The sequence below is a fragment of the Zerene cesonia genome, chromosome 5, assembly GCF_012273895.1.
Source record: "Zerene cesonia ecotype Mississippi chromosome 5, Zerene_cesonia_1.1, whole genome shotgun sequence".
In the NCBI taxonomy this organism is placed as follows: Eukaryota; Metazoa; Arthropoda; class Insecta; order Lepidoptera; family Pieridae; genus Zerene; species Zerene cesonia.
The window spans coordinates 4,420,928-4,437,772 of NC_052106.1; the positions used below are offsets into that span (position 1 = coordinate 4,420,928).

Below are 16,845 nucleotides of genomic sequence, written 5' to 3' on the forward strand. Positions count from 1 at the left end.
TACCACACACCACACACTTCTCACTACACACCACACACTGCACACTGCACACTGCACACTGCACACTGCACACGGAACAGTGCAAACCACACACTGCAATTTTGAAAAAAAATGTCTAGAGAGCGAATTACATATTGCATCCAATGCAAAGTATAATAGAAAAAATCCTAACTTAACATTAAATAACATAATATGTGACAGACAGGCTTTATCAACAATGCATATTAAATTCAAACCATGTTTATTATTTGGTACATAATCGATATAACATATTATCAGGTCACGGCGTAGTACCGACGGCTCACAGTCAAACCACCAATGTTCACGGCCACCACACCACCGCGCACGGCCACGCTACAGCGTCGTCGTCCAACAAACGGCACACCAAACAGAAGTAAGTTTTGCAGTTTTTGTACATCAATTGTTTTAATATAAACACTACAAATACTATTTTTAAAAACTAAATACTTATAACTAAATATATATATATATATATATATATATATATATATATATATATATATATATATATATATATATATATATATATATATATATATATATAGGTACTATCACACGTTTACGGTTTTTAGTAGGGTCGTTGGTAAAAAAAAAATAGAAAAACACCAAAGATTAATTCTATTAGACATTGAACCAATTAATTTTTAAATACTTTTTAGTTACGACACAATTATTTGTTTCTCGTCGCAACTGAGCGATTTTATGATATGATCTTTGTGTCAGGAGATACGTAGGAGGTCAGAGAGTAAGGCTACATTTTACCGCAGAGAAGCATCTTGTTTTCTGTGGAATTTCCTTTGAGAAAGTCGCGGGCGAAAAGTAAATTCTATATAAAAGTAGAACTTCGATCGCATCCTTGGTATAATAGTTAACGCAAATTAGCGTAAAAACCAAGGGGTCTTTGATACAAGTCCCGACGCGGGGACAAACAAAAAAGAATGTGTCGGTCTGGGACACAAAAGGGTACACATACTCGTCCGCAAAGAAAATCGAACAGATGCTAATGCATTCGCCCCATACATCACAGGCAACATGGGAGAAGTCTCATGTTCCCTGTATGTATAAAAGTGAAGACTTTTATATATAAAACTAAAGAGAGTAATAATATTTCAGGAAGAGCAGCTACAGCACATCCAGCGGTGCGTCGCTGCACTCGCAGTCTGTAGCTGCGGCCGCCAGTCGCTCCTCCTCGCCCACCGCCGTGTAAGTAGATTTTTCCAACAAACTCGTTAATTAGTCATCATCATCAGTCCATATATTATGTTCTCACTGCTGGAACACAGGCCTCCTACGAGGGGTTCAGGCCTAATCCACAACGCTGGCCAAGTGCAGGCCAAGTGGCAGATGTCACATGTTGTTGAAATTTTGATTGTCAGACATGCTGGTTTCCTCATGATGTTTCTTGTCCACATTGTTATCCATATGTGCAAATTAATTGAAAAATCTATTTATTTCCTTCACACTCGCCTGGTATCGAACCCCCGGCTTATCAAGTGAGTTAAGAGCATTTTGAGTCCGAGGTCCTCATCACTAAAGGCACCACTGCTTTTTGCGTAAATTAATAATTCCTAGTCTAGATATACTCTTAATATAAAGCTGAAGAGTTTTTGTTTATATTAATTTCAAAGGTCCTGTCACCGTTGGATATGTACGTGATTCTTGAATGCTATGTGTGTACCAAGGTAGAAGCTGGGGCGGGACGCTAGTATAATATAAACTTTTTCGAAAATTTTCAGTTTATCCTAAATTTAGATATTTACCCATTATTCTCGAATCCTAGCATCGTGATGCTTGTCTATGGATTTGATCAACACCAAAAAAAAATTGTACTATTTAAAGAATACTTTTCTCTTTCCATGATTTTCAAATTGAGAACACTACACAACTGGTATATTATTGATTTTTATAAATAGAACCTAAAATTTAAAACAGAAAGACTAACACAATGATATTTATTTGAATGAATAATTTCCAGCGCTCTCAACAGCGGCGTGAACAAGACGAGCATCGAAGAGCACATGGAGGAGGAGTGGACGTACGACCCCAACGAGCCGCGCTACTGCATCTGCAACCAGGTCTCCTACGGGGACATGGTCGCGTGCGATAACCACGACGTGAGTTCTATTTCAAAAATATGTATAAATATTTGCATTTTTTCCGCTTTTCAATGTTATTGTTTATGCTAAAGAACCCTTTCATTTAAATTGTACTCTTTGATATTCAAGCTTTGAAATTTGAGAAGATTAAACATATGCTTTCATATTTACATACATTCATTACATTGAATTTTTCTTTCGTGTATATTACGTATACTGCATCATAGTTAACGAATGTACGTAAAGCCGCGGGGTCCCCGCTTAAATTTCTGGAGGATAAATATTGTTCAAACGAGGGTGTGTTACCGTATTATCCTTAAATGCTGTTGATAGGATGATGAGAAATATATTTAATTTGATGTTACTTGAATAGAAATGTAACCCATACTGGATAAATCAATTGTTGAAAGATATCAAAGTGCAATTCCAAGGGGTTTAGTTTTCCAAATCGATTATCTACAAGAAGCAACATGTCGAAGGTTATGTAACAGGTATTCTATCTCCCTCTAAATTAATTTAAACTTCCTATTAATGTAATTATTTTTGCGTTCCAGTGTCCATACGAATGGTTCCACTATCCGTGCGTCGGTATAACGGCGCCGCCGAAGGGCAAGTGGTATTGCCCGCAGTGTCACACCAACATGCGCCGTAATCGCGCCAACCGCAAGAACTAAACTTAATTATTTAATAAAAACCTTGATTTACCCCTACAGTAGATAGTGGGCGTTAGAAAAGTGCGTCGGTGGAAGACTTCACCGTCTTGTAGTGTCTTTTCCGATATTTGGACTTCGTTATAAGTACAACGAAGATTGCTTAGAATTAATTATATTGAATAATGGTATTTTAAAGGCACGTGTATCTTTATAGCCTTTACTTATAACAACGCTTAATTATATGTAATTGCATAGTCAAGTCAAACGCGTTTTTGTATCGACTAATCATTACATGTAATCGTACCAAGTCTACTGTAGTAGTAAATTAAAGTCTAGATAGCTGTCTGTGCTCACTTATAAATTTGTGTATAGTAGTAAAATGTTTAGCTGGTATATTGTTGAACAAATCAGCCAATAGGAAAACCATAAAGTATCAAACAATTTGCATTGGTTTATCTACTAGAAGCGTTAGTAGTAATTTTTTATTATTTGTATTCTAATTAATAAATGTTATAAAAAAAACAACGATTATACATATGGATGGTTGTAATAGTCAATAACAATAGTATGAAATTGTTAGTTACGCCACTTATCTAACTCAAGAACGCCTGAACGGATTTTAATGAAATTAAGTATGTTTGATTTGTCTCCACGATCACGCTAAAATATACAAAGCAAATCTCTGCCTACGCGTATTGTTCCTATCAGTTTTCAATACAACGGCCATGCAATGATAAAGTGTTCTATGAAAATATCAGCATATCCAAACTTTTAAACACACAGATATAAAGTAATAACCATAATCGAATCAATACCATTTTTCTTAATGCCTCCTCAATTCTGTTTTTAATTAAAATAATGAACATAAATTTAATTATGACTTACTAGAACTAGAGAATTCATCATCATCAGCCCATATATGTTCCCACTGCTGGGACACAGGCCTCCTATGAGGGTTCAGGCCATAATCCACCACGCTGGCCAAGTGCGGGTTGGCAGATGTCACATGTCGTCGAACTTTTAATTCTCGGACATGCCGGTTTCCTCACGATGTTTTCCTTCACCGTTTAAGCAGTGGTGATGTTATCCACATGCGCAGATAAATTGAAAAATCAATTTATTTCCTGCAGGCTCCGCCCGGTCTCGAACCCCGACTTATCGATTTTGAAGTCCGAGGTTCTCACCACTGAGCCACCACTGCTTTAAACTAGAGAATTAGTCACGTAATTTTACCCCCTTTGTATTACATTCATGTAGCCTACCTATATTTAAAATGCTGTGTTTGCATTGTATTAGGCAAATATTTTCCCAATAAGCTTTATTTAGGAATAATATGTGTATTTGCTCCCTTCGTGTGAGAATAAATGTTGTGTCAACGTTATGATGTATGTATGTAGGTTTATAGTTACTTATTGATTGTTATTGAAGGAAATAAATGTACGTAACTGCATTTTTTCTTTTATTTAGATTTGATGCCTTGACCTCGTGCCCTTAACTATTAGAGCAATACAATATGACAAGATGGTTCATAATTATAATGTGTATGAATAAACAGTATAATTCATATTTATGATTTATACTGTAGGTTTTCGAGAGGACTATGAAGTAAAGTCAGAAAACTTTAAACCTTTTATTAGTTAATACGAAACATGAAATAGAATAAAATGTTATCTTAACATGCATATTTATCTTAATGAAAAGTCAAAATATCGTGCAATTTTGGAGACGTATCATAAATAATAATTAATTAATCCGTGTATTGATATTTAATTTTTGCTGGTGTAGGGTTCACTCCGTTGCTTTCAACTTTTTCCCTTTTGGAATGTTGCTTGCGCCACACAACACAGCATAGCCTAAAACAATAAACTCTTAGCATTATATAATATGTAATATAATACGTTTTGTCCAATTTATTTTAAATGTACAGGTTAATTGCAGCATTTATATTTATATAATGCTATATTTTAATGAATGTACGTTTTATCTTAGGAAAACGATAAGTCAAGGCCAATTCGTTATTAATTAAACCAAAAATTAGCCGACCGTAATGAATTAAAACTGATTGTTATCTCACTTAATAGATTTAATTATTATTTAACTTAGCGGAACTATTGTGCGTCGGTGAGTGATATACGTTTTCCTAGGTTCATCAACTTATTAATTAATAATATAAAAATTTGCAAAATCAGTGAGAAATTTGATTAATATCCAAATAAAGAGCAATTAAATTAAAAACCGAGCTAATAATATACAGTGAACGTTGAAAGTTATAATAATAGTGTGATTACCTTAATGAAAGGAAGTATAATATTTCAGCGACGCTTAATATAGAGAAGCCCATGAAAAGACCCAACAGTCCACCACAGTTTGCCAAAAAATCTGTTTGCCCGTAGAGCTCTGACCTCCGCGACGTTATAAATTGAGCTTCTTTGAAGAATATCATGACCCGAGCATAGAGAAGGCTAAAAAGTTTTTATTAAAATATAAAAGTTAAAAACAGTAATGCTTTAAAAAACATTTTAACCTGGTGTGACAAAGTGAGACATTTTTTTTAGACACAACGGGTGTTATAGCTTTTTAAGACAAGGGTAAAGGGCCTTGTGTTAACCGTCAAAACCATTTGCTCCAAAACCTTAATCTTACTCAAAAAGTTAAAAACGTAAGATATTCTCACTCATTAGATTCTTCATCGATCGGCAAATGATACGCCCTGTAAATAGCTTTCCAATCGTAGTCTGCTTGCGATGTTTCCGCTTCGTACTCTATTGAGGTGCAGGCGGGAAGACATTTGCAACGAGCGGCGACCTTACGCGCGTCGCCCAGTGTGTCGTTTGTGTTCTCGTCGCGTTCCAATCCCGATTTTATTTCAACCGTTACTAGTTCCACTGCGTAAGAAGTTTTGTGATAGGAAGATATCAAAATTTATACACATATGTAGATTGTAAGCAATATGAAATGCTTATTGAGAGGAAATGCGTTGGAGCAATGTTTTAGAAATGAGGTTTTAGCATCAATGCATAAGGTACGCTACGTCGTGACTCGTAAGATCGATTGATGGGAGAGAAATTGTTTTTTTCTACGTCGATGATATTGCGTTTATACTTAGTTTGGTCTCCTTTAAACATGAATACTACGTTAAGTGATTACGAGGGTCATTACGAGGATCGTCTTCCAAGAAAATCTACGAGTACTTCTATGTATATACTTAATATGATATTACATAAAGAATGATTGAATAAGCACCTACATATGTGACTTATACGTCTATCTAAGTGATAGTAACATTCTAAGTATGCTATAATTACAAAAACGTAAATGTTAAGGTCACTTTGAGTCACGATTTTAGCAGAATACGTGAAGCATTGTATTGCAATTTATGACATTTATTGTGGGTTAGACCTATGCATAGGTATGACTTCAATGAATAGCAGACCCTAACTTTAAAATAAGCTACTTCATATAATTTAGAGAAATAATAAATCATTATTCTTTGCCCGACAAACTTACAAAAATATTAATGGAATTATCGTGTTTAAAAGAAGTTAGCTAGGAACAGGTAGCTACTACTTGTGCGTACAATGTAAGTATAAGATAGGAAAGGGGTGGAAATATTGGTGTTTAGAGTCTCATACACCTTTAATACATGGTAAAAAACAACTGGATAGCCTTGGACCGAATAAAATTTCACTCAGCAATTCATGTAATAACTTACTTTGTGCGTTCTTTATGCAGGCCACGCTGCCGGCATTGCAGACAGACATGTCCGGACCATCTTCAAAATAAATACAAATTAGGCAACTCTATTATGCGAATAACGTAACGGATATTTTTCATGTATTATTCTTATTGATTCTACTTTTAAAGTATCAAGTCGCATTTCATAAAGTATAGTGCTCATTGAATTAGGAACAATCCCGAAAACTAAGGTTCTTAATTCGACTGTGTATTTTGTAATTCGATAAAAAAGTGGATTTTCGATCGGCTTGATTATTTTTCTGTTTGATAGAAAATTGTTGTCCTTTGGTCTCATTTTATAATTTAGAGTGGTATAGAAATTCTCCCCAGGAACATTGGTGATCTCTTTAGATGAGATTTATTTCAGTTAGGTGCTAAATGCTAATGCTCTTGAATGCTTTATATCCACATATGGCTATGTGTCGCAACCAACTAGCGTAATCAGCCTTACAATTTAACCTCAGGCCGGTATTTGAACGGTACCGTTTAGTAAAGAGGCTAGCGTTTTAATTAAACGGCTGATTTCAGTAGTAGTCAGTGACATATTGATCTACTCTATTCTGATCTCCTATTTGGTCTGTTTGCTTGGTATGTGGTGTTAAAGTTGGATCAATTAGAAAAGTATATTGGGAGAAAAATATACATTTATTTCGTACGCAACCATTCTACGTCCAATCATCATTTGAAAGATCATAGGCATTATATTCAGACACATGTACCTCGTAACCGTTTCTTATTTTTTTGGGTATATATTCTATATTTTACTCACGTGGCATGCCGAAATGTACACAACCGCACCTCGCGAAGGTAAAGTTGGTTAAGCACTCCATTTCACAATTGGCTTGTGTGTACACTTTAAAGTATCTGAGGTAGCGCTCGCTTGGAAAATAGCATTGCCGTCTAAAATCAAAACATTTAATGTAATTGTACTTAAATTCATATTAGTTGATAAAAATTCATTTTTCTTTTTGATAAAAGAACATTTCATAAAAAAATATAATTACCTATATTTTATGTGCAGTATTTAGCACTTAGTTTGTATTTTCTTAAGTGAAGTGCCTATTTATTGTATATATACATAAGAAAACAAAAGCTTCGTAAACATTGAAATATCTTTTAATTCAATACCTGTGGGGATCATAAGGTCTCAAACCCTCAGAGGTTGTCATCATTTTAGGTTTAACAGCAACGACTACTTCTTGCGAGAGTGGAGACCTAAAGTATTGTTGGGAAAGGCGTGGCAGCTCTGCTGGGTTGTGGAGAAGAATCTAAAAAAGTATGTGTGACAAATGTTTTTTGTGAACATGCTTTAAGTAAAGCACAATGTAAGAAACAGATAAATTGATTTAAGTAATTTCAAGTTTCAAGTTGTAAAAATGTTTATGTAATTTTTATTGTGGGAGTCGAGCACGCTTCGGCACGAATTGGGCCAGCACGCACCGGGGAAGTACCACACCCCCACAGAAAACCGGCGTGAAATAATAGCTTGCTATTGTGTTTCGTACGGTGAGTGGGTGAGCCGGAGGCCCATATCCTTTTCCTTACCCTTCCCAGTCCTTTTCCTTATTCCTCTCATCAATCCTTTCCTAATCCCTTCCCAATTAAAGTCGGCAATCCATGTGTAGAGGCGAAAGGTCTGCAATTGACCTTACGCCTCTCCAAATGTTCATGGGCGGTGGTAGCGCTTACCATCAGGCGACCCACCAGCTCCATAGCCGACTATGACATAAAAAAAAAAAATGTAAATTGCACATTTTGGCTTAATGCCGTAAAAGTCAATTTTCGTGGCCTATTTTAAATTTTGGTCAGAAAATTGGTAAGGTAAGGTATAAAAACGATATCGGTGTAATTTAATTGCAATTAAATAAAGGTTACCTTAAATCCTTGTACCGGACCTTTACATAGATAATCCAAATCTATTTGTTTGGCTGTTAGCAGAAATGTTAATCCAGCTTTAGCGCCATATCCCTGAAATATAACAAATTGCTGTAAATCTACAAAAAAAAAAATAGATACTAGGTTCACCTAGTAATAAGTTATGAGGTAACAAACAAAAAATACAGTCGCATAGATAACCTCCTTCTTTTTTGAAGGCGGTTCAAATATACCCACCTCATCAGATTATGAATTACGTAAGGTCTTTTTATAACTGACGTCCTAAACAATAGTGCGAGATGGAATTTTACATTGATTTGCAAAAATTTGTCCACCCATCCAAATCATGACCGTGAAAATCATTGCTTAACCCCGATTATTTATTTATGTATAGATGTTTTTCAATTCAAATACATAATCTTTAAAAATTTCATCCATCTAATTATCATGTTTAATGAGAACGAAGTCTTGGTAGTAGATTCGTTAGACGTAGGTTCTTTATTTTAAATGTTTTTTTTTTCTATTATATAAGTTCTAGCCTATAAGCTAGACACAGTCATTTGGGCTGGGTTTCAATATCAAACTCTGATCTGGTATCTAAACTGCCAATCTGTGGTAAAAATGGTGTTTTAGAATGCATTGCATATAATGCAATATGCATCGTAACCATTGATCGCTTTCTTCCTACCCATTAAAATATGACTCAATTAAGGAAGCTACGCACAACGAACTTCTCCTAACCTTAATAACCTGACCTTAATCCTAACCTGCCGATGTTGGCTTTTTATCTATTATTTTAAAACGGTCCAATTTTATTGAATACATGTTTTATTGACATTCCATTTCCGATAATGTTATGTACTGTTCAAAAAAAGGTTAAAACCACTGAAATAGAACGGAATCCTTTTGTTTATCGTTACATAATGCGAAAGGTCAAAAGCCTTAAGAACCTGCAGCATCATAGTGAAGGTATGCGGTAGGTTTTTGGCAATCTCCCAGGGAATGTTTCCACTTATTTTCACCTTTCGCGTAGTGTTCACACAGAATTGCTATTGTTTTGCTTTACTCTTTCTATGCTTTAAAAGGTGAATGGTTAATTGTTTCACTATATCACGATACCTATGTTTTCTTCACTAGTATCCGTTTAATATGGAAGTTTAGGATTATAGCAAAAAACACATGAGGATTAAATGAATCAAGAGACATACAGGTTTGCCAGTTTTAATAGTAAAACATTAACATAAAGAAGTTAAAGCAATAAAGAAGGCTAACACAATTTTCCCAAATACCTACGTAGGCATGTACCTACTAGTACTAATTACTATGAAATTATATGTAAAGGTACTATAAATGTAAAAATTACAATAAAAAATAACCTATTAATTGTTATTTTACTTAAGATTAGAAAACTTACAGAGCCTCTATGAGGATAAGTTTCCAAGGGAGTGCTCGGAGGATAGCCGCCCTCGAGTGACCAAGACTCGTTTCTGTTTCCGTATTCTAGGTAGTTGTAGTCTGTATGTAAACTATAACAAAAATTATGTGTAAATATTAAAAAAACAATGTATTTACTACCATTCTAGGCTGTAATTGACGTAAAATTTGTACTTTTATAACATTGAAATGCTTACATAAACTTGTTTCTTTTTTTGAAAGAATAGAAAAAGAAAATCGATCATCTTTTAAAAATTTCTCTAAAAAATTCTCAAAATCGATCATCGCCTGGTTTCTCTGTCAGTCATGATTTAATCCTACTTCAGCATTCGAATTTCTTTTACTCCTTCAGTTTTGTTTGGTTAAAGGGAACCCTATTACGTTGGGGTTATTAAGTACATATTCTGTTACCCAACGTCGCTGCCACGGATCGGTGGAGGAAGCGGGTCGCATCCCACTATATGATACAACTTTATTTATTCTTAAAAATGGTTGCGAATAATTTTTTATAATTATTAGCATACGTTAAAAGCCAATGGAAATTAAAGTAAAGTGCTAATTGGGTATATAGTTACTTTTCAACCCTAAAAAGTTCTTCAGCGCCAAGACTGTTGAAGGTGTAACAAAATCCTTCTTCGGTGACAATAGGTGAGAACAAATCAGAGCAGTTATCTTTCGGAATATCCTTCCATTTGCATGCAAAGAACACTTCAGATATGTTTGGAGCTAACTGAAATATTAATAGTATATAATCTTAATGCAATAATAATACCTAAGCAATTAACTGTTATGCTAGTTTGTAAAACATAATATAACACGATGAAAAGAGGTTTATTGTATTTGCGTTTTCGTTTTCTTTTGAAATACGAGTAGCTTGTAACTATATATAGAACAATACTTACACAATACAGAATAGGACGTTTTTAACGATCCTTACAATACATTGGCTGCTCACGCACAAGTTGCTTACCAGTCATGTCGATAATTTTTTAGCATATTTGGTTCTCCATATATATGTCTCATACTTATAAAATGCATGGATAAAATTTGGTCATTTATTTAGTGATGGTTATAAAGATATAAATGGTTAATGATTATCTACATACTAGAAAAGTACTAAGTGAGTATATATGATAAGAATTCGTTTATTTTATTTTCCGATATCGAAATGAAAGAATTAAATGCACATAATAAAAATAGTAAATACCTCTCTTAAATTATCAATTGTCTCATTGGCCATGGAGAATTTCCGGCCATTCGCTGGAGCCAAATGATCATCGCAAACTAAGCTTACGTCCTCAAATAAAAAGCGTCTGAAATATTATTTGGTTCTCAACAGTAATCAATTTATTTAAATATATATGATAAATTAAATATACATACAGGTTACAAATTAATTAAAGCAAACACAATGTCAAAGAAAAAGTACACTCGTAATATATAATACTTACTCTTCATCTGTAAGATTTCCATAGGTAGAGGCGTTATTGTAAAGGTGGTAATACTCAGTAAAATTAAACTTGGTTTGCATTGCTTTTGTTTCGATACATACCGTCACTGCAGGGTAAGGTATCTGTGTGAAGGAAAATAATTAAAGAACTTATGTAATTGCATTGGCAGAATATTATAAATCTATAAAAATACTAGCTGCGCCCCGCGGTTTCACCCGCGTAAGTCCGTATCCCGTAGGAATATCGGGATAAAAAATAGATGTTGGCCGATTCTCAGACCTACCCAATATGCTTACCAAATTTCAGAGGAATCGGTCAAGCCGTTTCGGAGGAGTATGGCAACGAAAACTGTGACACGAGAATTTTATATATATAGACTAGCTGCACCCGGCAAACGCTGTTCTGCCTTACTCTTATCATTTAGGGGTACGAAAAATAGATGTTGGCCGATTCTCATAGATACCGGATAAGCAAGAAAAATTTCATCAAAATCGGCCAAACCGTTTCGGAGGAGTATGGCAACGAAAACTGTGACACGAGAATTTTATATATTAGATTTAGAGGAAAAGTATAAGGGTATGAGAAATATCTCCAGTATCGCCGAAGCGAAAAACTCATAAACTACGATATTTGAATACTGCAACATGAATATTTACTAATAAGGAATGGGAATTATGCAGAAAGTGAATGCATTTTTGCAGGATTCCTTTAAAAGCTACTCATAAATACCTGCCAAACTGGAGTAGATGTTTCCGCAAAACTAACGATGACCGGGCTTTCATTCCATTTGATCCACACCTTTCGAATCAACACAGAGCAAAGAATAACGCTCGAACTGAACATAAAAAGCCAGAATACTCTAGAAATTTAATGCAATCAGTCTTGTAAGTTATAATTCAATAATTAAAAAAAATAATTAATTATCATCTGTCTTACTTTTCGACGATGGTTCGTTCTTTTTCACCAATATATCTAAGGCCATGTAAGTTTGAATTAGCAGTATAATCTACCAAATATTCTTTTACTGTCGAAAACTTTCCTTTTCTTTTTGGACTCGAATGAACTTTTCCGTTTTCGATTATATTTTGTGGTTCTAAATCGACGATATTGCCGAGACTCCCTGACCTGAGTAATTTATCAGATCAACAGATGTAATTGAATTTAATGCGTTGACTGTTTATTATGATTTGTATACCAATTTTAGAATAATAATTAGAATGATTGAATACTTTTTTAAATATGCGTTAATTTCATATAATAATGTAGACAATATTTTTTATCAAAAATATTTCAATTTGATGTATTAACATGAATATTAATTCACAAGCATGTTTTGTAACCTCATCGTCACAATATAAAGTAGTCAGATTCAGAGGCTTAGCGATTTATATTCGGGATAATTTATTGTAAAAAAAATACCTTGAATGTCGCCTCATGACGGACGTTCGATGAGACGAGCTTCAAAACAACGTTTAAAAGCCATTGTTTGGGCTGGGTTTTTTGTAGTCCAAATTAATTCATTACATATAGTTAAAACTGGGATCCCCTGAGATGCCTGCGTACCAATTACGAAATTAATATCGTTACTTGGAATTATGTTTTGCAATAATATTCCATTCTGAATGATAATGACAAAGCATTGTATAATGTGTTTAATTAATTAACAAATGTAACGAAATAATATGTTGGGGTAAGGTGTGCCTTTGAGTGGGCGAACTAACAGGGTTAGTTTTCAAATAGACGGGATGCCGACAAAAAGTTAAACAACCTATAGACACTGCAGATATTGCTTTATAGAAATTAAATCTTGCTGAGTGTTAAATTTATGAGGGTTAATTAATTAATTACTTATATTTATAAAATATATATAACAGGCACTTTTACACAAATACTTGTCTACCATCTATCTACATTAAATATAGCCTAAAGTGTTTGTGGGCGATGGCGATCAATTAAGTGTAAGGTCCATTTCTCGCTCTGCCATTTTCAGCTACTAAAATATGTTACACCATCATGAAAAAATCCACAATAACTAATAAAAATATGCGTCATTCCAAAAAACCAAAAAATGATTAGAATCGATACGTTTTTACCATGCTGTTCATTATGCACAGAAAAAAAAATATTAACTAAAAAGTAAACTATATAATTTGTCCTAAATTTTATAGCTTAGTAGGTACCATACTTACATTGGTACCGTTATTATAAGCCACAAACCACATGGTATAGTTATGGTTATATTTAACCTGAGAGTCTAGAACGTTTCATCACGAAGATAAAACAATTGCAGACCACCTGTTTCTTTTGAGATCGTGAAAGGTTCCTTGCAAAAGAATTTTAGCTTATTTTATGCTTTGTTTCTTAGCATGTGTTTAAAGATTGTATGACAAATACCGGTGCTGCATAACGGGGATGGCGTGAAGGCATGGTTATATAAATGACATATCGAAAGCTCATTAAGAGCTGGTATGTTATAATCATGTTATAATTTTTCACGATGTGACATAATATCATCGACAAAAAATACTACCTATTACGTGTAAGCAGCGTGTAGAAATGTAAAAATCTTTCCTTTCATTATACATAGAAACAGGATTTCTTTATAACTTATCTGCCGGGTCTAAAAAGTCACGACAATCTGAGCATTTACAATGATAAATCTGTATTTACGTAGTATGGACCTATTAATCAACATATAGGTAGAAAAAAGTGTATGATTTTAGTTTCTCTCGATCCCTTACCAAGGGCCGATTGGCTGCGGTTGTCATATGGAGCTTGACTAGAAAACATATTGGGTATGTCAGCATAATATAAGTATTGCGACAAGAGAAATAACTTTATACGACAGCTGCATTGATCTATGTTCCTTAATAGTAGGCTCAGCAATACACTGAATTGGCCCCATTTTTGCAAGAGAAAGGACTGCCGAGGATTGCAACAAATGGATGTCGTTTTGAGCCGTTTTTTTTTTCTTACTAAGCACTAAATTATCTTAAAAATTACGGTCAATTAGTAAAAGTATAGTAGTATGTTATATGTAGTTACCTAATCTGCCGAAACTTCACCAATGCAAAATTATCATAAAACATAAAATTCATTACGTATCTACTGATGCTAATGATGACGGTATAGGCTATAAGAATATGGATTCGGACTAAGCTTCTATTCTAGACTATTTATTACTTTAAAACTAGAATCCAAATACATGAAATACGATGCAGTTGGAAAAGACCAGTCATAAACACTAATTGTAAAAGTAAACAAATTATGTACACATTTTTTGGATTTTATATGATTAATTTTATATTGCTATATTTATTTACGGATGTCGGAAAGATGAATGGCAAAAAGTATATATGTACGTATGTAAAAGAAATAATCTCCTTCACACATTTTTGATTAAATGTTATGAGTATTAGTGACAGAAATTTGTCACTTCCTTCGAATTACTCGCTCCTGGGGCTCTCGAAATTGTAAATGAATTCCGTTTAAAAAGGAAGTTGTGATTTGACTCACAAAGTTAAAGTCATTTCTGGGAACCGACAAAGTTTCACTTAACAGCAAATAATTGTTAATTAACTTCAAACAAACATTATTTATTAAGATGAGACATTGGACGTGGAACTATAATGTATCTAATATTATCTCACTTTTCATATTATTATCTTATCTAATAAATAAACACGCGTTTTTAATCATTCTAAAAATTATCGCATTTTACTAGGTATCTTGCTTCCCACCTCTTATCCACCTGCTTCGCTCGTATAGACCAAGAAATTTTGTACTTGGTGGATTTTTTAAGAAGAAGCAGAATAATATTTTTTACGTATTTAGATATATGAATTAGAAATGAATTTATTCTTGACTGCATGAATGATGTCACGACGACAGTATTTGGACGGAATGAGATTCAAAAAGATGAATATGAAATGAAAATATTTTGAAAAAGTGAAAGATATAAGATGTACCTGCTGTCATTGTTGGTCTAGTTTTTATTAAAATAAATAAAGAAGTTCCTTAAATTTTGTAATTCTATCAATTCATTATTTACGAATTTGTTTTCTTTAAATGAGTTTAACTTACCTTACTTACTATTACCTACCATTGAAAATTTTATCAATATGTGTCCAATGGTTAACATAATTGACGCACACACAAACAGACAAATAGAAAAAAATACTAACCATTGCTTTTGGAGTCTATAAAAGATTGATATTGCACAGCAATTATTACTCTATTTATTACTCTTTTTACTTACCCCGACCTTAAAAGAGGAGCGTCGTAGTTTAACCGTAGCTTTCAAACAGATGGACCGATTTCAATGCTGTTTGCGGTCAATATGAAAGCAAGTCCTTGCGGTGTTTTTTTTAAGCTATGATAAAGAATATAAATTACGATGTGAATGTGATGAAATATATAAAGATGGCGGTCGTTACAAAATGTAGGAATTAATATTTTGTTTTTCGCAATTCCCTCAATATGGGGACGGGGTTTTTTAATTTTAATTACATCTACCAAAATTATTTAATCTATTGTAAATGGAAATGTTCTGGATACTGTTGCATTATACTTATACTATTACCAAAGCTCAACGATACAATACCATACCGTATACATAAGTATTACATATAATATAATACTATACTAGTAGTATTATATGTTATAAAAGCCTTGGGTTTTTAATATGAATAATTTTTTGATGATGAAATTAGTTCAACGTTCTTATCTTAATGTGTAGGCATGTGATATCATTAAACATGACGAAAAATGTTTAGTAGCAATTCATGAAAGACGAAATATCCAAGATACACGTCTGTTGATATATTCTATTGTATTTAAAATCCGCGCGTGGGTCTCAAGCGCCACGTGACAAAAAACGTACCTTTATTTTTTGTCACAGAACGGTAGCACTGTATATATTTTTTTGCTTCACTTGTTTGATAATATAATACTATGCTTGTACTAGTACTATGTGTGTATGGTAGTATGTAACCGAATCCTTTAGTCTCGATTTTGACTCACAAACGGACAGAATTTGTGAGTTTATCTTATTATCCTGATTAGTATCACTAGGACTAAATTATTTCCTTACATGTATGTATAAGAGTAAGCGAGACGACTTTGTCATTAATCGTGAATTTATTCAGGTGCTTTTTTTATATTTACATACTTATTTCATTTATTTACAGAAAACTCGCGCGATTAAGTGTTATTTTACCTTTATTCAGAATCATAGATAGGTACCAAGCAACAATATTGCGTTAGGCGATTAAATTTAGTTTGATAAAAATATGTAAATCACCTCACATTCAATTAATTAAATTAGATCTTCAGATGTTAATCCTAAGATTAATCTTTATTCTTTACCGTTCATTAAACAAAAACATTGAGAACTCATGGTGTCATTCATGAATAATGATTTACTAGTCTGCCTGACGCTAGTGTTTTGTTGTGGTTTATGTGGTATTTGTTGTAATTTGTCGAGTGCGGTAAGATTAAGCAGATTGTAAAGCAGTGCGCGGCATACGGTCGCGTCGATCCGTCCCCCGCAATTGTATCACGATTCACGGAGTGCGCGGA

At 33.7% G+C, this 16,845-nt stretch overlaps 2 protein-coding genes across 2 annotated transcripts in view; one reads left to right on the forward strand and one right to left on the reverse strand.

The window, feature by feature from the left end:
* The window catches only part of LOC119840056 (inhibitor of growth protein 3), a 7,487-nt gene extending 3,827 nt beyond the window's left edge, over positions 1–3,660 (forward strand). Inside the window, exons 8-11 of the mRNA XM_038366553.1 lie at positions 278–394; positions 1,135–1,224; positions 1,997–2,135; positions 2,672–3,660. Of these exons, the coding sequence (XP_038222481.1) occupies positions 278–394; positions 1,135–1,224; positions 1,997–2,135; positions 2,672–2,791 (466 nt within the window). The 3' untranslated portion in view covers positions 2,792–3,660. The remainder of the gene's footprint in view (positions 1–277; positions 395–1,134; positions 1,225–1,996; positions 2,136–2,671) is intronic.
* Positions 3,661–4,395: 735 nt separating this feature from the next.
* LOC119839979 (pickpocket protein 28-like) lies at positions 4,396–12,900 on the reverse strand. The gene is made up of 14 exons (XM_038366458.1): positions 12,685–12,900; positions 12,202–12,390; positions 11,995–12,124; positions 11,266–11,387; positions 11,022–11,127; positions 10,390–10,544; positions 9,795–9,906; positions 8,381–8,473; positions 7,634–7,773; positions 7,275–7,405; positions 6,483–6,542; positions 5,445–5,655; positions 5,059–5,232; positions 4,396–4,623 (listed from the first exon to the last, which is right to left on the reverse strand). Exons 1-14 carry the CDS (start codon positions 12,699–12,701, stop codon positions 4,518–4,520), a joined length of 1,746 nt encoding a protein of 581 aa, XP_038222386.1. The 5' UTR covers positions 12,702–12,900; the 3' UTR covers positions 4,396–4,517.
* Positions 12,901–16,845: the final 3,945 nt, after the last annotated feature.